This window comes from Aulostomus chinensis, chromosome 6 (genome assembly GCF_037954235.1).
Source record: "Aulostomus chinensis isolate RoL2024-O1b breed Wild chromosome 6, RoL_Achi_v1.0, whole genome shotgun sequence".
NCBI lineage: Eukaryota > Metazoa > Chordata > Actinopteri > Syngnathiformes > Aulostomidae > Aulostomus > Aulostomus chinensis.
In genome coordinates, this window is record NC_141325.1 from 567,501 (window position 1) to 587,500 (window position 20,000).

Consider the following 20,000-nt stretch of genomic DNA (forward strand, 5'->3'; position numbering starts at 1 on the left):
GACCGGACAGACCAGTGAGTGGCGTACCTGCAGGTTCTTCCTCCAGACGTTTACAGCGGCAAAAGCAAGCTGCATCTGTTTCCTGCGGGCGTCTTTGTGTCGTTTGTAGGCAATCTCGATGAAGATGAGGAAGATCCCAGCCACGATGCCGCCAGCAACCAGCATGAACACACCTTAGGATGACGAGAGAGCTGTTGGTTCCTATGCAGAATGACCTTGACCAGGAGCTTGTTTATAAATGAGCAACAAGCCCCAACAGAACACCCATACTTGCCCCTGCTGGTCACTTTGGGAAACCCTGACAGAGACATTTGTTTCCTACCTGCCATGTTCTCAAATGTGAGGGTAGCAGGAGCGTTGCTCCTAGAGTCACACTCCTGGTATCGGACCCATGTCTTATCCAGATCCTCCATGAAACCATTCTCATGAGAACTGCCGAGAAACAATCAAAAATATTAAAAATGTAAACAACCCTGGGGGGCCTCTGTTGGATTTGTGGGTGTTTACCTGAGAATAGCCAGGGAAACGTTCTGCTTCCACGGACTGTCCTTCCTCATTCCAATTCCGAAACCAGAGCGGAAGAAAAGCTCTCCCGTCGTCACCAGGTCACACTTCTGCGATGCTTCAAACTCCAGCACGGCGCTGTCCCAGATGAATGCGTGGAGCTTACTGCAGGAAGGCACAAATATTAGCGGTGGCGTGGTCACCTGTGACCGACTAACCTGACGAGGGAGGGACAGCCTACTTGTCTCGGACAGCTTGAATGGCCTCGGCGGCGCTCTCGTAGTTGTGCTTCTCCATGTGACGGTACATAGTGCTCAGCTCCACCTGCCGCCGGAAGTAAATGTCCACCGAGCTCTGCTTGACTGTGGCGTAGATGAACTTGTCTGATGGGTTTCGCAGCTTGAGAGATCAGAGTGGGGGCGGAGTCAGTCATGTCAAATTTTACGGGCTGAAAAATGTGTCACTAGAAAGTGAACGTGAGTGATTTAAATTTGAATATGAATCATTGCATTAAAACTGGATCTGAACAGAAGAATCTGAGTCTAGTCCAGCATGCAGAATGCAGTCCAAGCTGCCGTTTATAGCAAGTGTGAGATGGGTCACCCTGGGGTCATTGATGCCAGTGATGCGCTCCTCAGGCCGGTCCAGCACCAGGAAGGCTGCCAGGTTGGCAGTATACGACGCCACGATGATCATGGCGAAACCTGCCCACACCATACCCAGAATCCTGGCCGAGAAACTCCTGGGGGCTCCTGCACAGATGGATGGGGGAGAGGATCACTGGGCAGGGGGGCGGGGGTGCTGGGGGCTGGTGTGTGCAGGTCATGTCAGATCACCCACCTTCACCAATCCCAGAGTTGAGTAGAACTCCCCATGAGAACCACATGGCCGAGGACAGGGTGAGGGCATCTTCTTCCTCCTCTTCACTGTTCACTTTAAACCTTCCAAACGGGCTGCGCACACGCACACACACACGCACACACACACGCACACACACACACGTTTAACTCAACCCTCCTCAGCTCTACGAAGGTTCCCCCACCTCCCATGTGGGGATGTAACGGTTGGCATCATGTTGCAGGTGTCACATTACTCTGGTCAACCAGAGGAAGAGACAGACAGAACAGAGACGTCAGAGGCAGTTCAATGTGAGACTGATGGACAGGTGGAGACTCTGATGGAGACGTGCTAACTGTTAGCATGTGATGTTTGAGTTGCAATGCATGATTCACTGTAACATGGAGCTGCTCGTCCTTGTTGGTCCCAGCTGGTGGAAAACGTGAATTATGATGCTAACAGCCATGGTGCCCTTGCTAGGGTCAGTAAGCCTCGTGGAACACGGTCCGAGTCACGGTCCCAGTGTTGCTGCGCTCCAAGACTTCCTGTCCAGCTCCTCGTTTTTGGTCTCTGGAGCAGCCTGAGATGTTTGCAGGGACTTGTTTGCCAGTTTACACTCAGTCAACAGTTCAAAACCACCACAGCGGCTTTGTAGAAATGTCAGACTCCAGTTTTCCAGCCCGCAGACAAAGTGTTGGGTCTCTTTTGTTCCACAGGGGCTGTTGACATGAACGCAGCAGCCCTGCTGATATGTGCCAGTTCATAGCTCCTCAATCAGGGACCAGAATGTCTTCTCCCCGGACTTCAGGTTCTGTATCAACATTTATATGCAGGATCTGATGACAGCAACTGACTGTCAGTCTGAACAGAGCTACAAGACCTCTGACTCTTTTTCCTAAACACAAAATGTTATTAAGACGTCTCAAATAAAGGAGAAGTTATGTTGCAATGAAAATACAGAATTCCATTTGTTTGGTTTGTCATATGAATGTTAACATCATCTCCTTCCCACACAGTGATGTTGTCTATATTTTTGTTATTCTTTTGTTTCTCAGTCTGATCTGATGTGGTTTGTCCAAGATGGCGGCATGCTGGTGCTCGTGTGAAGGGTCAATGAGAAACTACAACTTATTGTCTCATAACGCAGCAGTGTTTGTTTGATGTATGGTGCCATCATGTGCAGTGATGATGTAGGTGGTTGTGTGGGCGGAGCTACCTGAACCGGTCTAATAGGTAAAGCATCACTGCCACCACATGGACCGACAGACCGACCAACAGCCACAGCGTGCTCTGGAACGGCTGCATGAAGGAATCCAGAGTACTGCGAGGAATTTCCTACAGACAGACAGACAGACACAGTGATGTTTATTTATTCGCAGGTCTACAGGGTTGCTTATGCCTGCATGAAGATGCTGCGAGCTCCAAACAGCTTAAGATTCTGCTTGGTTAGACCTCCACAGTCGGATTCTGACAACTTTCTCCATGACAGAACATTTGATGAGCAGTTCTTTAAAGGTGAGGCGGCAGAATGTTGGCAGAAGAAACACATCGGGTTGGAAGCTTGAAAATTCTTTGAAAATTTTATTTCACTATTTTGAACAAAAACGGACGCAATAGGAAAATAATAATAAATAAAATCCATCTTTAAGAAATGACCCTGTTTAGTGTCAAGGTCAAACTGGTGATGGTCGGCTTTATTGTGAAATTAAATGCTGGCAGTGGTTGCCTTGACGATGGAGTGCCAGTGACGTCACAACTGCTTCAGCAACTCACCTTCTTGACGAGGATGGTGAGTCCCTGGTACTTAAAGGGTTTGGAGAACTCGATGTACTGAGCGCGCTCGTTGTTGATGGTGAGGGGGGCGACAATCATGTCAGCCAGGCCCCCCAGCAGCTCCCCCATCATTCCATTCCACTCCTTCTTATTACTGTTGTTGACCTGCAGGAGGACGAGGAGCAGCTGTCACGCGTCTACTTAGGAGCTGATGAGAGAAAACTACGTGCCTACATACATACACACATGTACATACACTGTGTACATACATATATCCTATAAATGCAACTTACTCGCTCTTGGGTGCCAAATTTCCCATCAGCCACCAGGTGAACCTCGTAGGTGAAGTTCATGCTCATAGCCAACTTGATGAGCAGGTCAATGCAGAAACCATAGCAACACTGAGGGACAGTGGGCTGACCTGGATGCACACAAACACACGCACATGGGTTCACTAGACCCCCCACAGTGTCTTCAGACAAAACACTCAGGTGATCTCAGCCAATCAGAGCTGAGCGTATCAGATGTCTGCGACAGTGATGCAGAAACGGAGATCAAATTTCACGTCAACAATCTGACTCCATTCAGAAAACCGGAGTTTTAAAAGTTTTAGCTGTTGTCATAGCAACAGAGTTTGAATTCATGCTTTGTCCAAATCACCATCACAATGTTTTCATTCCAGCACAAGCATAATCCATTTATCACTATTTAATTGGTCACATCCATGTTGATGATGTCATGACCCAGACACAACGCCTTCCCCGAGACAGTTATCTGATGATGACCTAGCTCCGCCTCCTCTCATTTAAGGCCTGATTATTGGTGAATAGGAGCGTACCTGGGATAGTCCCATTGGGTCCGGTACAGATAACCTTCTTGATCAGGACGCCATTGACAGTGTACTCCTCCTTACACGTCCCATCTGACTTGGTTGGCTTCACGTAGACAAACGGCTCTTGATGGATGGTGACGATCTGAACACACACACGACACTCTCAGGTCCTCAGCAGTGACCGCCCACTCATGTTCACGATTGCAAACAGAAGTGTGTGGAGAGCGTGAGAGAAGGGGGCGGGACAACCAGTCATGTTGCAGATATGTCATTGGCTGGTTTCACCAGGTGGAGAGCTGTACTTGCACCTTTTTTCTCAATATTTTTTATTGTCAAATTTGCACCCATAAGAAGGAAAAAAAACTTGACATAAATCATGACATGTAAAACAAAATACACATCGAGTCACAAGGTCAGGGCGGAGCGTCCCCTTGAATGTACCAATCGTGTAAGGACAGGTAGCCCTTTAGGGTCGTCTACAGCTTCAGGGGCTCCACATTACGTCCCCATACACCGTAGATTTTCTGTGGGTTGTCAGATTTCTCATATCTCAGTCTTTTGATGTGGAGGATTCCTACTAATTCCCTCAGCCAGACTTCAAAATGAGGTGGAGAGTCGGATTTCCACACTTTCAAAATGCCTCTTTTTGCTGTCGCCATGCCGCGTGCCTGAACCGTGCCAACGTGCGACCCATGTTGTCCAAAGGGTTAGAGATGCCAAATAAAGCAGTTTCAGGATCAGAGTCCATACTTACTAACAGTGAATGAGGATACCATCTGAAAAGGGTGTCCCTCCCTCCCTCCATCATCTCCATCCCTCCATCTTTCTATCAATCCTTCATCCCTCCCTCACTACGTCCCTCCATCCATCATCCCTCCCTCCATCCATCATCCCTCCCTCCCTCCATCGACCCACCCACCCAACATTCATCCATCATCCATCCATCCACCCACCCATCCATCCATCCCTCCATCCACCCACCCACCCAACATCCATCCATCCATCGACCCACCCACCCAACATCCATCCATCCCTCCCTCCATCCCTCCATGTTCCCCCTCTTCTCCTGTTGAGGGTGGTGGGGGTGGAGCCTATCCCAGCAGCCTTCCCTCTGGACAGGTCACCAGTCCATGGCAGGGCCAACACATAGAGACAGACAACCATTGGCTCTCCCAGCCACGCCTACGGTCAATTTAGAGTCTGGATTAACCTGGTCCCTCTTGATGTCTTTGGACTGTGGAGGAAGCTGGAGTACCAGAGAGAACCCAGCAGGAACAGGGAGAACATGGAGACTCACCCAGAAAGACCCCGTGCTGCAGCCGGGGCTCCACCCACAACCTTCTTGCTGGGGGCCTCAGGGAGGACCACTGCTCCACCCACAACCTTCTTGATGGGGGCCACAGTGAGGACCACTGCTCCACTGTGCCGCCCTCGAATGAAAATTGAACCCAGAAACCCTGAATCACCGGGCAAAACCAAAACTGATGTGCAAGTGTGCTTGACGGAAATTTGGGGAAAAGAATTTGTGCAGCTTGACCTTAGAATGACGTCACCTGTGAGTGACCTTGAACTAAACCAAATGTAATCTAGCACTGACTAAACAATGGTGGATGTCATTTAAAGCTGGTTTTATATTTCATCCTGAGTTGCAATGTTAAGATCAGCCTGCCACATTTGTTCAAATTTAAAAGCAGGTTGGGCGAGTTTGTAAGAGAAAATACAAACCAATTTTGAAATCAAACTTTCAGCTTCTGTGAGCCAAGTCAGAGCTGAGGAGGAGATACATTCTCTTACGTAATGCATAACTGTGCATCCCTGAAGGAGTTGGTCTTTGGCAGATCATATTTTGCTTGTAACAATTCAAATGAACGAGGAGTTTATTAAGGGCTGCCCGGTGGTGCAGTGGTCAGCACTGTGGCCTCACAGCAAGAAGGTTCCAGGTTCAAGTCCCGGCTCGGGCGCGGGGTCTTTCTGGGTGAGTCTCCATGTTCTCCCTGTTCCTGCTGGGTTCTCTCTGGTACTCCAGCTTCCTCCACAGTCCAAAGACTTGCAATTTGGGGACGAGGCTGATTGATTCTCTAAATTGACCGTAGGTGTGAATGTGAGTGTGAATGGTTGTTGGTCTCTGTATGTTGGCCCTGCAATGGACTGGTGACCTGTCCAGGGTGAACCCCGCCTCTCGCCCATAGATGCTGGGATAGGCTCCACCCCCCGAGACCCTTACTAGTAAGGAATAAGCGGTAGAGGACGATGGATGGAGGCGTTTATTAACATAAAGATCTCTTATGGACTCCCTTCCTGGAGTCCCTACACGACTCTTTAGAGACTGCATCAGTGTTTGAAGGGACAAAGGCATGGTTCGGCCATATAAATGGTGTGTCCCCCATCTGTTAAGTGTTTTATTGTTTATTTCATGTTTCATGTCTTGTCTTCCTGTGTTATTTTGTTGTCTCACCCCTCTCTCTGTTTCAGGTTCCTGTCTGCCCTGCCCCTCCCCATCAATGTGCACCTGATCCCTGATTGTTTTCTTGCACCTGTGGCTCATTGCTCCTCATTAGTCCAGTGTATCTGTGCCCCCTTTGTGTCTCGTTGATGTTTTACACTCACGTTCCAGCACTCTCTTGTCACAGCCTTGTTGTTTTTGAACTTTGCTCGTTTTTGGACCTCGCCTTCTTGCCTCTTGATACCTCTGCCTTCTTGAATGCCAACCCATGTACCGACCTCTGCCTGCCAGTAGATCTCGCTTGTCTGATTCCACTGAACTGTGTCCTGCCATTGAGTCCTACTCATCCTGCGCTACATTCACAACACTTTAGGGTTCACAAAATTTTCTGATCTGCATCCAAATTTTTTGAGCGTTAAGTATAACGTAATGTTCTCCTTTACAAGAGGCTCTTAGCCTTGAAAAGAGAATTCATCGATTCAGTCTTATGGTTCTCAGTGGTCTGCTGGTTCCACTCATCAACCTGTAGGAGAAGAACCACATACATGGCATCGTCAAGGTGAGTTCCAAGATAATTGGACTTCCCATTCGCTCCCTGACGGCTGTGTATGAGCAGCAGGTCTGCAGCATGGCTGTCCAGATCCTGAAGGAACCCTCCCACGCTCTCTTCCCAGCATTCGAGAGGCTGCCATGTGGTCGCAAGCTCCGGTGTCAAGCCTGCAGGACCCAGAGGAGGAGATCACCTCTCTCCTCCTCCTGAACTGTCTGAACTCTGACCACCCACATGATCGCCACTTGTCATACACTCAGTGAATGCCTGACGATTCATTCTGTACATACCACAATACTTGCAAAAGTACCTTTCAGTGCATTAATGTAAATGTACTACTTATCTTTTGTGCACTACTACTTTTATTATGCACTTTACTAGATAACCGCTGCTAACTCTGGGAGGTATAGACTGTTCCACTGCACTTCCTCCCCCAGTGTATGTTGTGGTGTTGTTGCCCCCCACTGGGCTTTGCCAATTCATGGTGTATCCTGAAACCGCACCAAACTCACGTATCAGATCTAGCAAATATGGAACAGATTGCTCCGGGTCTGTCAAAAAAATAGCAGCGTCATTGGCGTAGAGTGAAATTCTATGATTAATTCCATCAATAATGATATGTTTCATGAACATATTTTCCCCTCTACCAATTGTGAGTGGCTCGTGTCAACAATAATGGTGCGGGACAGGGTGCCCCTCTCAAGCAGAAAGGGATGTGATCTGTCTTGATTGGTAAAAACAGAAGCTTTTGGATTGAAATGGCCACCCACACCCAGGAAACAAAAGCGTCTCCCCACCAAATGACTCCAGCACTCCCAACCAAGTCCTCCTCTCCACCTGGTCACAGGCCCTTCCAGCATCCAAACATAAAAGGGCCTGTTCTGAGCCCGTAGCATGTTTGTAATACATGACATTTAATAGCCATCTTTTATTGAAAAAGGAATATCTGTTTGGAATCAGCCTTGTCTGGTCTCTGTGAATACGTGATTCAACACTGGTTTAGTCTGTTCGCTATCATTTTAGTAGAAATCTTAAAATCCATATTGAGCATAGAGATGGGAGGAGAAGAGGCGGGTTTGTGTCGTCTCTATCTGGTCCAAGTGTGAGAGCAGGACTTGCACCTTTAAAACAGGTCTACCTTCAGTTTGGTCGACATCTGGTATCCAACTGGTTTCTCTGTCTCTCCTCCAGGCCAGATGATCTTCCTCTGAGGGTTCATCACAACCTGACACACACACACACACACACACACATTTCTCTTTTTTACTTGACGAGGCTGAATGACGTTGTCTATGATATCATGTGACAGCCAACAGAACTTGAAGTCTAATTATTTGATGTTATCATCAGAGATCAAATGAACGTAACTGAACTAAAAGGCTCGTTTGTTCTTTATCTTTTCAGATACACAGAAAATTAACGACTCAAGTATTTTTAACTCAGACATGTTTATGTATCGGAATCAAAGATTGTCATTGGTAAAGTCCAACATGAAAATTTCAGTTTTAATGTGACTCTGTATATATATTTACCTTTGATATCGACCCGTTTGTATTTCCCGTTTTTTTAATTTATTTGTTTAAATGTATGTTTTTTCCTCCCCTCAGCTATGTGGAAGTTGAAGGGCGTTTTTAGAGCGAACCTGGGATCCGTTGAAGATTCCAACCTGGACGAGGCGACCCGGTTTCTGCTGGTAGTTCAGGATACTGTAGGTAGCAAAGCGCCGGTCACCATCGTCGTTAAACTCAATCCGTCCCGTCAGGCCATCAGGGTACTTGGACGCCATCAACACCCTGAGTAGCCAATCAGAGAGCCAGAACATCAGCAGTGAATCCATCTGAGTCAGGGCAGGTCAGCTGGCGCCCACAGAGATGCGTCACACACAGAACAGATGTGATGGTAGTGGACAGAGGCCGTGTAGGACGCACTGACCGAGAACCTCCTCAGCCCAGTTGCGTCAGTTTGACTTGAAGCTGAACCCAGATACGATGAGTGATGGCAATCCCCCAAGGAATGGACTGACAAGTGGAAGCCCCTCCCCCGAACACCACGACACTGATCCTGCATTGCTCATGTGACCCTCTTCACCAGTCAGTCACAAATCATTATTTTATTCAAGAACAGTCATTTGTTTTCTCTCCAAAACAATTAACAAGAAATGAGTGAGAACTTAAAGAACCAGGTAGGTGGGTGATACTGTCAGCTGGCACGTTCTGTCGTTAAGGAACCAAACTGTCTCATGCCATCTTGACAGAGATGTTGTGGAACCTCCACTAACGTCCTGCTGCAACATCACCCTGCTTGTTGTCTTCCTCCCTCTGCGTTAAAGTCACATCTGATCAGCTGCTTTTAATAAAGTGAAACTAATAAACTATCCTGATGATACCCCCCCATCCCACCTGTCAACCAACCTCTGACCCGTGCGCTGGTACGAACCGTTTGAAGAGCGGCCCTGTCCTCCAGATGTTGGTGTTCCCCACGCAGCCTCGTGGGGGCTCCGTGATGTTCTCCTTCTCAAACAGCTCCTGCAGCGACTGAGCGACCACCGCCACGGCGTCCGTGATGTGAGCTGACTCGTTCTTACCATTAATCAACTGAAGACCCAGCAGGCCTGTCTCACACACACACACACACACACGCACGCGCGCACACACACACGCAGGTACACGGACATGCACACACATCCATACACCGCAGACAGAGATGTTACCCTCTGTAGGAAGCAGAAGGATGAAACTGCCCTCATTTAAATACACATTAATTAAACACATACACACTTGAAATTAATTGTGCATAAGTAATTAAATCAGTGCTTCAGTGTAACACACACACACACACACACACACACACACACACACACACACACTCACTCAGGGCTTCAGGCATCAGCACAACCAAACTGCATGCTGGGAATTCACTCTGAGAATCAAAGCTGCTTGTCTCTTTGGAAAAATCCAACCTTGCTGGGACGTTATGAACTTGTCACACTGTGACAAAAAGTTTCTACATCTGTCTTCCAGCTGCCTGACAACAGCTGGCTAACACTGTTAACATTCCCCAGCACGTCGAGCTGTCGCCCAATAATCCCAGCTCGCGTGCCCTGCCCATTCACTCACGAGCAGTGCCCATGTGGCAGCTGGGAAGGATCAGGCACTGACATCACATCTTCACCACTTTGGTCCAGCAAAGTGCTTCACACTGGCCAGCAACAAATCCAATCAAAACAGCATTTTTTCTGAACAAAAATCAGTAGAATGTTTACTTATCTTAACAAATCTGTCAGTTTTACATTCAACAGTTGATGATGCGAGCCACTTTCAGCTCGTTAGATTGTCGTTTGCAGTCAAGAGACAAATGAGTATCAAACATCGCATTTGTTCGGCCAGTGACGCACAGACCAATATGGCGGTGACTGACATTCAGCCCATACGTGTTTTTTTTTCTTCCCACACTCTGGGTAGACACGCCCTACTCTGCTTCTGATTGGCTAGGACTTGTTGCCTTCCAGACACCTTTTGATTGGAGGCTCTGCCTCATACTCATTGCTGTGTGTAGCAAGAGTATATCAGACCTCCTGTCAGCTGACTCTGAGGACCCGCTTGACACGTGACACTGACCCTGGAGGCGTTTAAGCTTTAGCTGAGCGTCTCTGGTGCTCCACATATAGCAAAGCACTTGACCGTTTCCTTGGCAACAAGTATGGGGCTGAGCGTCCAATCACAAGATGGCTGAAGGGCAAAAGGTAGCAGCCAATCAACTGCAGAGTAGGGGAGGTCCTCCCAGAATGTGGGTAGGGAAAAAAATATCCACAGGATCCAATGGCCGATACAGCGTCTCCATGTCCATCGCGCGGAATGCTAACAATGCTAGCAGACAGTTGCTCAGTTAGCTGAAGCACCAGTGCAGGAATTTTTCCTCAAATGTGACAAAGTTTCTAATGAAAATACCACAATCCATAAAGTCACAGGACTCAGCCGGTTTCTTTTCAGGGAATTATTCCAGATCCGCTCACACTCCACAGGGTGGCACAATAACGAGAACAGAGAACAGCTGTCCAGTCTGAAGAACACAGAGCACCTTCATGAGGGTTCTCAGGTTCTGTTAGGTGCACGGGTGGTCAAGGACTCAATTTGTCATGTCCTCTTCACTCGCTGGATTCTGTCTTTTATCAGGTGTCTCAACTCTCCATCAGAGTTTGGTTTGAGTTGAGTTTAATCAGACTTTGAACATAAATCTGCTGGAAGCTAAACATCCTTCCTGTTCTGGGGCTAACAATGTAAAGCTTGTCCTGAGGGTGGCGCTACAGCAAAGGCCATTAAAATGTGAAGGGCTCATGCTCTGGAGAGCAGGAATAATACTGAGACTTTGAACAGGAAGTTGCCTGGTAAAGTCAAAGATACAGTGTCAGCCAACTGTCTCATGTCAGACTGTTTTAACGTGACGGCGAAATGTGAAGCGCTACCTTAAAAAGAAACAAAATTTCTCCAGCAGAGACAGAAACAGCTGAGGCCTATTTTCAGAGTTCAGTCTCACTGCACTTTTAAGACAATGCTGGATCATTTTTGACACGCAACACTTTTGGACGTGTTGAAAAATGGCACAACATTTCTAAGAGTGCAGCATCTGGCTGGTGAGGATGTTTTCTGAGAGGAAAGCAACCATGACTACGGGACAGGACTGATTACTCAGCAGCCAGAACGCCAGACACTTTTCCAGACTCAGACCCAGGCATCTCACAGGGCTCTCAGGGGACACCAAGGGTCTTTGAGGGTCTTCCAGTCCTCCCCAGCAAAATGAGGATCAATTTTTACCTTTTTATCTGAGTGTTTGGCACCCTTTAACAATCATTGACGGACAAGAAATCTAACACGCCAGCTTTACAATCTATCAAAGTTTTCTTTTCGTCTGAATGAAAATTGAATGAATGAATGAATGAATGACCGAGTGAATTACCAGCGAATTGGCCAAACTACAATAAAGAAAAAGAACAAGTTTGATAACGTAGATTTTTTGAGGATCAGTTTAACCCTTGTAAGAGATGTCAGAACATGAGGGTCTCCATCGAGCTCACTGAGCCACCTGTCTTCAACCTGCAGCAGGTTCATTTCATCACTGAACGTTTTGCAGACCCGTCTCCAGTTGACTCACTGCAATCATTCAGCACAGCTAAGACCATCATGACAAAACCAGAGGTCAGAGGTCATTAGAGGGAAATTAGGGGTCACAGTGGATCAAGCATTCTGTCATTGGTAGACTACATGGTCAAAAGTGTGTGGACAGCTGACATCAGAGGCACAACAAAGGTGAGCTATCCCTGTGCCGCTCATGACTGCTGGGCAGCACTGCCGCTAGCTGGGCTATGCTAGCTGGGCTACGCTAGCTGAATGAACCCAGGTGGTACTGGATGTAAATATCAATTGATCCTCAAAGTGTAGTTCATCTTTCAGTTACTCACGAATAGAAGTCTTGAACTCACCAAGATGTTTTTCCCATCCTGCATCATCCGTTCAGTAACTCTCCAGGTTGTCATCCAGTATAATCCAGGGCTCCTTAAACCAGCTGGATGATCAGTAATCCACAAACACTTTGATCAAAATGGAAATCAGAATTAACGAACAGGAGCACTTCCTGTTCAGTGCTGCCAAGCACAAGTGAAGAACAATTATTTTTGTTGTCTGGATCAAGGAGACCTGGATTCTACCACACCACCTGGAGAGTTAACGAACAGACGCTTCTGGACAGTTTAGCTGCTGTTCGCCGTCAGTCTCCAAAAGCTTCACGCTACACATACGTGGCTGCTTCTTCCTGCATTCTGGGGTCATTCAGAAGTGATGCAGAAAGGAGAAACATTTTTCGTGAGCTGAGTGCTCCTGTTAGTGAGGACTTGGAAGTGAAAATATACTTCTGGGTGAAGTATCACTATAACGTCAAAAAGATGCCACTTTCCAGTCTTATACAGTCCTCATGTCATATCACTACGATATGAAATGTTGCTAACGTTAGCATGACCTGTGTCATGACACTAGGCTCCTTGGTTAGTATGCAAGACTCAGTCTCAGGTATTCTGATCACTGTTGAGGTTCAAATCTTGCAATTTGAAGATCATTTGAGCTGATTTGAAACACGGTTTGATGGTCAGGCCTCTTTTAAGCAAACTAGCTAACGCTGGTCCCCATCGAGCAGATGTTAGCCAAGAGTGCTGTCGCAGGTGTGCTGACACCACACCTTAACCAAGTTTCACACACCCAGCATAACCCTGTGGAGGGAAACTTTAATTCCAAAGATGCTGAATGTCTGCGCTAGGCAGCAGAGGCTAACAGAACTAAATGTCCACATTCTTCTCCATGTAGCGTTGGTCTTGGTAACCCTGCTCTCTCTGGCTGATGAGTAATCTGTGGTCAGTAATAAATCCCGCCCCCTCTGTGACAGAACATGTTGCAGTGGGCGGGGCCTATATTGACCCAAGGAAGATGGGAAATCATCAAGCAGAAACAAGAAGCAGCGGCGATATCTTACCAGTGTTTGTTCAGATACGCGTCACAGTAACCATAGCAACACTACCTGTCTGTAAACCCCCCACCACCCAAATATCACACCCCAAACCTGAATAAGCCTGATAACACCCTCCCCACCACCACCCGGGAACTGGCTTGACTAGTGTGAGAACGGCAGACGGGCGGCAGACGACACACACTATAAATGAAACAAACACAAAGATGTTAGACACATTTAAAGCCACACAGTTACAACGAGCCAGAAGAGAAGGTGCGGTTAGGAACCTTTAAACATGGTTGTTGTTGCTGTTGGGATGTTTAAACGTTCAACCAGCTATCAGAAGAGAGAGAGAGATACACACCAGGAAGCTAACTGGCTGTGATGATGAGGAGGAACCTCCTTCATCACAGAGTTGCAGCGCCGCCATGTTTCCATCCGAGACTTTTGATTGCTGAAAATGCTTCAGGCCCCTTTACAGGCACCCAGGGTGCTGCTGTTTTCAGTGATACTCATGAATGAGACCCAAACACCCTTCAACCCACTCACGCTACAGAACGATCGCCTCTTTCTAAAGACACTGATTTCAATTCGTGCATCCTGATTTAATTGGAAGCACTTAAGGAAGTTCACACCCCTCGTTACTCACACCTGACGACTCGCAGGATGACTGGGAATCAGTTTGTCCATATTCACTCGCAGGTCTCACCTCTATGGAGCTATCAGCACGTCGGTCCATCAGCAGTACGACGACTGGACAAAGTCTGAAGTCTCATGACTAGTCAGGTCTTTTGTCATGACAACAAGCTAACTAGTTAAAATGCTGGTTTTCTGAATGGCATTCTGGAACAGGAAGTTTGACCTACAAATTCCTTATCCAACAACCACATTTTTATCTTGTGCAAAAATTAATTATGCCAGTATTGTGTGTTATATCATTTGTGTTGCTTTACATAAATTCCCTTGCTGTCTTTGCACTGACTTACCTATGAGGAAACTACCCGTCTGTCTCCTTGCAACCACCCACAATAACCTGGGAATCCATCAAAGTTGCTGGATAATTCTGATGTCATCAACTCTCGTATTTAAACAAATTAGGACATTTTTTTTTCATACTGTGGCACATAGTTTAGGTATTTTTGAAGGCTGACAGGAAGTTAGATATGTCAGAGATAAGGTGTGTTTGTAGTCCAACAGGAAGTGGTCATGTCAGGGATGATGTGCATTTGTAATCTTCACAAATGAACCCTCTGATGATGCTGGATGCCTGAATGCAGCGGTTAGCAGTGCTAAGCTAACGATAGCCTATGAAGGAACTGCACCAGGGTCACATGAGTTCAAGGTCACCACTACTAAGCGTCAGGCTCCTTGTGTTTCCCCTGATGACCTTTAACTTCTAATTACAAAATTGCCAGATGCTGTTAAAACACAACATTGTCAGATTTGTCGGACATCAGATTTCATAAACCCCAACAGTCTCTCAACGCGCGTTTAAAAGTCAGATTATGTTTTTCTTAATGAATCCATTCAAGTGCGATGTTCATTTTCATTAACACTCAGAAACCTCAAACCGGCCCAAAACGTTTATCCTTCTCTGCATCTAACTGAAGATGCTGCATCGGCTTTAATTGTATTTTTGATTAAATAGTTTTAAGAAATTGTTCAAAAGTTGGATGGAAGCAGAGCAGAGAGAGATAGAACCTCCCAGAGGAAGAGGAGGAAGAGAGGGAGGAAGAGGAGGAGCTGGCATACCATCTGGAGCTTCACTCAGAGCTTTGCCCGTCATCTCTCGTTCTCCGACCAGCCAGACATAACCAGAACCCGTCATGTTGAGGTGCCGAGCTGCTTTATATACAGCAGCGGCTTCATCCTCGCTGCCAACACACATGGACTCATCATCAACCACATCCCTAGTATGAATGCCAACAGACACAGACAACCTGGGGCAAACATTCAACCATGCTCCAGTTCTGGAGCATCTGAAGGGATGCTGCTTTTATCTCCAAGTATTCAGGTTTCACAAGAAATTAAAAACCAAAACTCTGATCCAGCATCCCCTGACCCTCTCAGATGGTGGTTTCTTCCATGCTACAATTGGCTTAAGCATCCATGTTAGCATGTACTTGTGTCCTTGAGCTGCCATCTAATTTTTAATTGGCATCATTTGTTTTCTGAACCGAACATGACAATTTATTTCTTTTCCTTGAATTGCAGTTTAGCATTCTTGATTTTACACTTTAGCCTATAATGTTTCTTTAGCTTAAATTTTAGCTTGTAACTGTTTACATGCTCATGAAATTGCACTTGAAAAACCCATGTCAAGTAAGCTAGCTTAGCTCACAAGTGATTATCCACACACTAACTGGACAACCCCTCAGCACTGGCCTAGCTCGACTCACCTGGCAGACAGGATGATGACTCGGGCCTCCAGGTCTTTGGCCTCCAGCAGCAGAGCCGTCAGGTTGGTGTCCTGGCTGAACAGCAGCACCTTCTCTGCCTGGACGTCCACCACAGGATGACACGTGACATAGAGCACATCATAGAACAGGCATCATTAGCTCAGAACCACCTCAGCACCCTCCCGAGCCCACCCGCACCCCCTGCCCCCTGACACCCAGCCTCGACCATGCTTCCTCTCACCCACGCTACACGGGGGAGGGGGGCGGGGCCAAAATATGGAAGAAAAAGGAGTTCAAGATCTGCTGAACTGAAAGAAAAATCAAAGTCGAAGCTGGAATTCAAAGAAAGAGGCAAAAAGTTGTGTGTGGTGTGGTGGCACATGCAAACTGAGGCGCTGTCAAGACTCCAACCAACCAATCAGGGACGTGCATGTTAGAGAGCGCTGATGCAACTGCAAATAAAGATTTGAGCGGAGGGGTTGTGGGGTGGGGGGGTCATTTCCCAACAGAAATAGAAACGGAGGTTTGATGTTGCAGAGGAGTGAGAGGATCCAGGTGGGCGGCGTCCCTCAGATCTGCAGACAGAGCCGAGCCACAGCCCGGCTGCATGCAACCGTCACATGGAGGGGGGAGGGGGGGGGGGAGGGGAGGGCGTCTCTCCTGCGAGTGTAAACCCATTCTCAGTGTGCAGGAATCATGAAAAACCAAAAGAAAGAGAGGATGGTGCCACCAGGATAAGATCTATCTCTGGAGTCGGGCTGATTCTGGGGCAGACTGGTGTTTGTTTACGACTGGCGAGCTCAGAGATTGGTTGGGCGGCGTGCATCGTTTGACCATGCATGTTTATACCTTGGGTGTTCTCCTGAAGTCAAAGTTCTGTAGGTCGAGGTTTTCATAGTTCCTGTTTTTAGTCTGATGGGTCACAATGTGCACAGAGAAAATATGCAGACACACAAGATTATAGACAGTCAAAGAAATGAAGCGCACAGAGAATCACACATTCACTTAGTAGACTCAGGAGGGGGCGGGGCTAGAGCATCACCTGTCTGTCTGTGGTTTCTAGGAATGTCAACGCAAGAGAGCTAATGAAACTGGAAAAACTGGAGGGAAACACTGATGACATGGGGGCGGGTCCCCTCAGATGCAGCGTTTCTAAATATGGTGTCATTGATCCTGCACACGCCTTTTGAGACAAAGATAAGCTGCATTCAGTTTAAAGGTCATATGGGGGTGACATCACATCCACGCTGATGGCATTCCAGTACAGGAAGTAAGGAAGAGAAGAGCTGTCCGCAGCACTGAGTACGTACTGACATCAGCACAACATCTACAGGTACAGAGGAGCTGTCAAGCCTGTGTTCTACTGATGTGACACCGCGCCGTCATGTGTGCTAAAAATGGCGTATCGTTGAAGCCCCTGGTCGGCGGCCTGGTCTGTTTGAACTGTGAGGCATCCTGAACATTTCAACGTTTCAAGTCCCGTAATTGTCACAAGACCTTCAATCAAACTAAAAAAACACTCATAATGTTGATTTCTTTTTAAAAATAAACATTAACAACAGATTTTTTAAAAATGTGTCCTGTTCAACACCACGGGAAGATCCGGCCGTCAACCTTTGGCTGCCTCGCCGTGCTGCTTTGACAGTGAACGTAACGACGACAAATTCAAATTTCACCTGTGAATTTTCCAGCATGTGATAAACATGACAAGTACGTCTCATGCACAGACATATCTTTATCAGAATGTAAGCTGCAAAATGTTCAACGAGTCGCTGGATTTTAGTTTCAGATCCAAACAAAACACCCCTGACATTTCAATAAATTGGATAAACAAATAAAGTTGATTTACTACAGAAACAGCAGCTTGATGACTGTTGGTGAACTTGACCATCAGCTCCCAGAAAAGCACTGATCTTATATTTAGGTGGAGATAAATTTACATGCTGGCGCCAACAGAGCGGTGTCTTATTTTTAGAGCAGAACAAAGAACGAACGAGTGTTTGAAGATGGAGCCTGTCGAACTCTGATCCTCTTGTTCTCACCAAGACTTCCCACCTGAATCTTCAACAACAGAGAAAAATGATTTTAGCGTCCACATGAACAAGTTAACACTAAATCACATATTCTGCAGTCACATGTTTTCTGACTTTGCAATGGATTTCATATTCATGAGGGTCCAGGACAGACTTAGCTGTGTTAGCCTAGCTACATGTGGCTCACTCTAACTTGAAAGAATTGGACAGATCTAACTTTTCTGCTAATTAGACAAAGACAAAGTTCAGCAGGTCTCTGGTGTGTTGAGTGGCAGTTTTTACTGGACACCATCTCATCATTTGCCCCCTGACAGCATGACCAACAACTGTGTGGGGCAACTGGAACTTGGATTGCTAAGATATAAATAAAGCAGTTAGCTTGTAATGACTGATCGACAGTCTGCCAGCTGTTGGCTTAGCATCAAGCTAAAGCTTCCAACAACTAAAAACCTTAACAAGTTGTTTGTTGTTTACTGAGCAGGCGAATGAATCGAAGGATAAAAAGGAAATGAAAATGCAACCAAATGTTGTCCCTGTCGCTCTAAAAGACACAACGTATCAATGAGCTCAAGCTCGGCTGTGCCAACATCGCCAATTCTGGCCACACCCCCCCTAAAGAACTACATCAGCCATCCTTTTTGTGATATTCTCCTGAGAAGCCATGACACTTAACATGAGATTTGACAAAATGAGGATCTGTGTTTGAAATCATGCACCTTCAGTGAGCTACGTGACAAACAGCTCCACCTGTCAGGCAGCGAATGGTCACACAACCACATTGTCCAGAGGGAACCAGGCAGAAAACATGATGAAGTTCACTCTGACACAAACCCAACCATGTTCGCTGAAGACTGGACTTGATCATGCTCTGGCCTACTCTGCCCCTCTTCTAGCTATTCATATCAGAGGCAGGTGACTCGTCACTCAAAATCTGAAAAATTATTTTCTGCTAAGGTGAACTTGACTCTTAAATCTTCAGAAAGTTGATCTCATACGAGCCGACGACCGAACGCAGCTGTGACTTTCTTCTCCACAAACTTGCTGTGATGCTGAGCTGCTGTGGCAGCCGAGCGTCCCATTAGTCCTCCCTTCAATCCGCTCCAAATGTTAATCTCATTAAATTTACATCCTGACGCAAAGTCCCTGAGCAACACGCGCACACTCTGCTTTTATAACCATTTTCACTCATCTCTCCAACAAATGCATCATTTCGTTTCTAATGCGGCTGTCGACATGAGAGGATCTGACGCTGTCGTCACGTTGGCTGCTTTACGCACCCAGGAAAGTTTAGCAGATCTGTTTGTGCTGTGTTTTACGAGCCAGACTGTGTCGAGCAGCAAGAACCCAGCAGTCCAACATGCTTCACGCAGCACTGGCAGGACACACCCCTTTTGTTGTAACCTTTTATATGGGACTTGTGAACAGACGAGTCAACGTGTTCAAATGACTTCGGAGTAAAGACCTGGTATTCAAAACCTTGAATATAGTCTTTGAACTCAGTCTTCATGTATCTCTTTGCACTGATAATTAACTCAGGACCGTGATCCATTCACTTCTGTGAGCACCACACCACCCCTGCTCTTACCTGGGTCGACCAACCACCTGCTGCAGGTGCGTCCGTCGGGACTGTGAAGCTGGATGTATTAGTTTGGTTGTTTTCGTGGTAGTGGCGGTGGCGGCAGGATGGCATTTCTGTACTGCTGTGATATTTATCACCCTGCATTATGAATCACAGCGACAAATGTGGCGTTCACCTACTTTAACTAATCTGCTGTAATATTCATGTCTCCTCCACAGTGAAAAACTCGTCTAATATTCATGAAGGTCTCGGACTCTCTGGGGTTCAAAGTTACGCCAACTTTCCCAAAGTTTCTCTCCTTGGTTTGCAATGAGCGCACCGAAGAGCTGTGACACCGAAATCCATTTGTAATCTGCAATAACCTACAATCACGCGCCAGAGGACGAACCAGACAACTTCTTCTCATTCCGATTCGTTAAGTTGTGTCCAAAAATAAAGTATGACGGTGCCGTGAAACGATGAACAAGCGCAGCTGGTCCCTGTTGACGGGCTGCTATGTCCACCTCCCCCTCACCACCGAGGAGTTCTGTTTCTACGAGTTTTAACCCTGCGTCAGCT

At 46.9% G+C, this 20,000-nt stretch overlaps 1 protein-coding gene across 5 annotated transcripts in view; it reads right to left on the bottom strand.

The window, feature by feature from the left end:
- The window catches only part of grin1b (glutamate receptor, ionotropic, N-methyl D-aspartate 1b), a 58,054-nt gene that overhangs the window by 22,651 nt on the left and 15,403 nt on the right, over nucleotides 1-20,000 (bottom strand). For 3 of the 5 annotated variants that reach the window (XM_086205607.1, XM_086205608.1, XM_086205611.1), the window contains exons 5-20: nucleotides 16,680-16,742; nucleotides 15,831-15,928; nucleotides 15,184-15,305; nucleotides 9,376-9,550; nucleotides 8,582-8,732; nucleotides 8,078-8,164; nucleotides 3,953-4,088; nucleotides 3,408-3,535; nucleotides 3,115-3,279; nucleotides 2,558-2,676; nucleotides 1,345-1,457; nucleotides 1,108-1,256; nucleotides 746-903; nucleotides 508-669; nucleotides 323-432; nucleotides 28-173 (exon numbers count right to left, since the gene is read on the bottom strand). In XM_086205607.1, coding sequence (XP_086061733.1) covers nucleotides 28-173; nucleotides 323-432; nucleotides 508-669; nucleotides 746-903; nucleotides 1,108-1,256; nucleotides 1,345-1,457; nucleotides 2,558-2,676; nucleotides 3,115-3,279; nucleotides 3,408-3,535; nucleotides 3,953-4,088; nucleotides 8,078-8,164; nucleotides 8,582-8,732; nucleotides 9,376-9,550; nucleotides 15,184-15,305; nucleotides 15,831-15,928; nucleotides 16,680-16,742 — 2,082 coding nt within the window. The remainder of the gene's footprint in view (nucleotides 1-27; nucleotides 174-322; nucleotides 433-507; nucleotides 670-745; nucleotides 904-1,107; nucleotides 1,257-1,344; nucleotides 1,458-2,557; nucleotides 2,677-3,114; nucleotides 3,280-3,407; nucleotides 3,536-3,952; nucleotides 4,089-8,077; nucleotides 8,165-8,581; nucleotides 8,733-9,375; nucleotides 9,551-15,183; nucleotides 15,306-15,830; nucleotides 15,929-16,679; nucleotides 16,743-20,000) is intronic. The other 2 variants (XM_086205609.1, XM_086205612.1) reach the window with 1 other exon arrangement.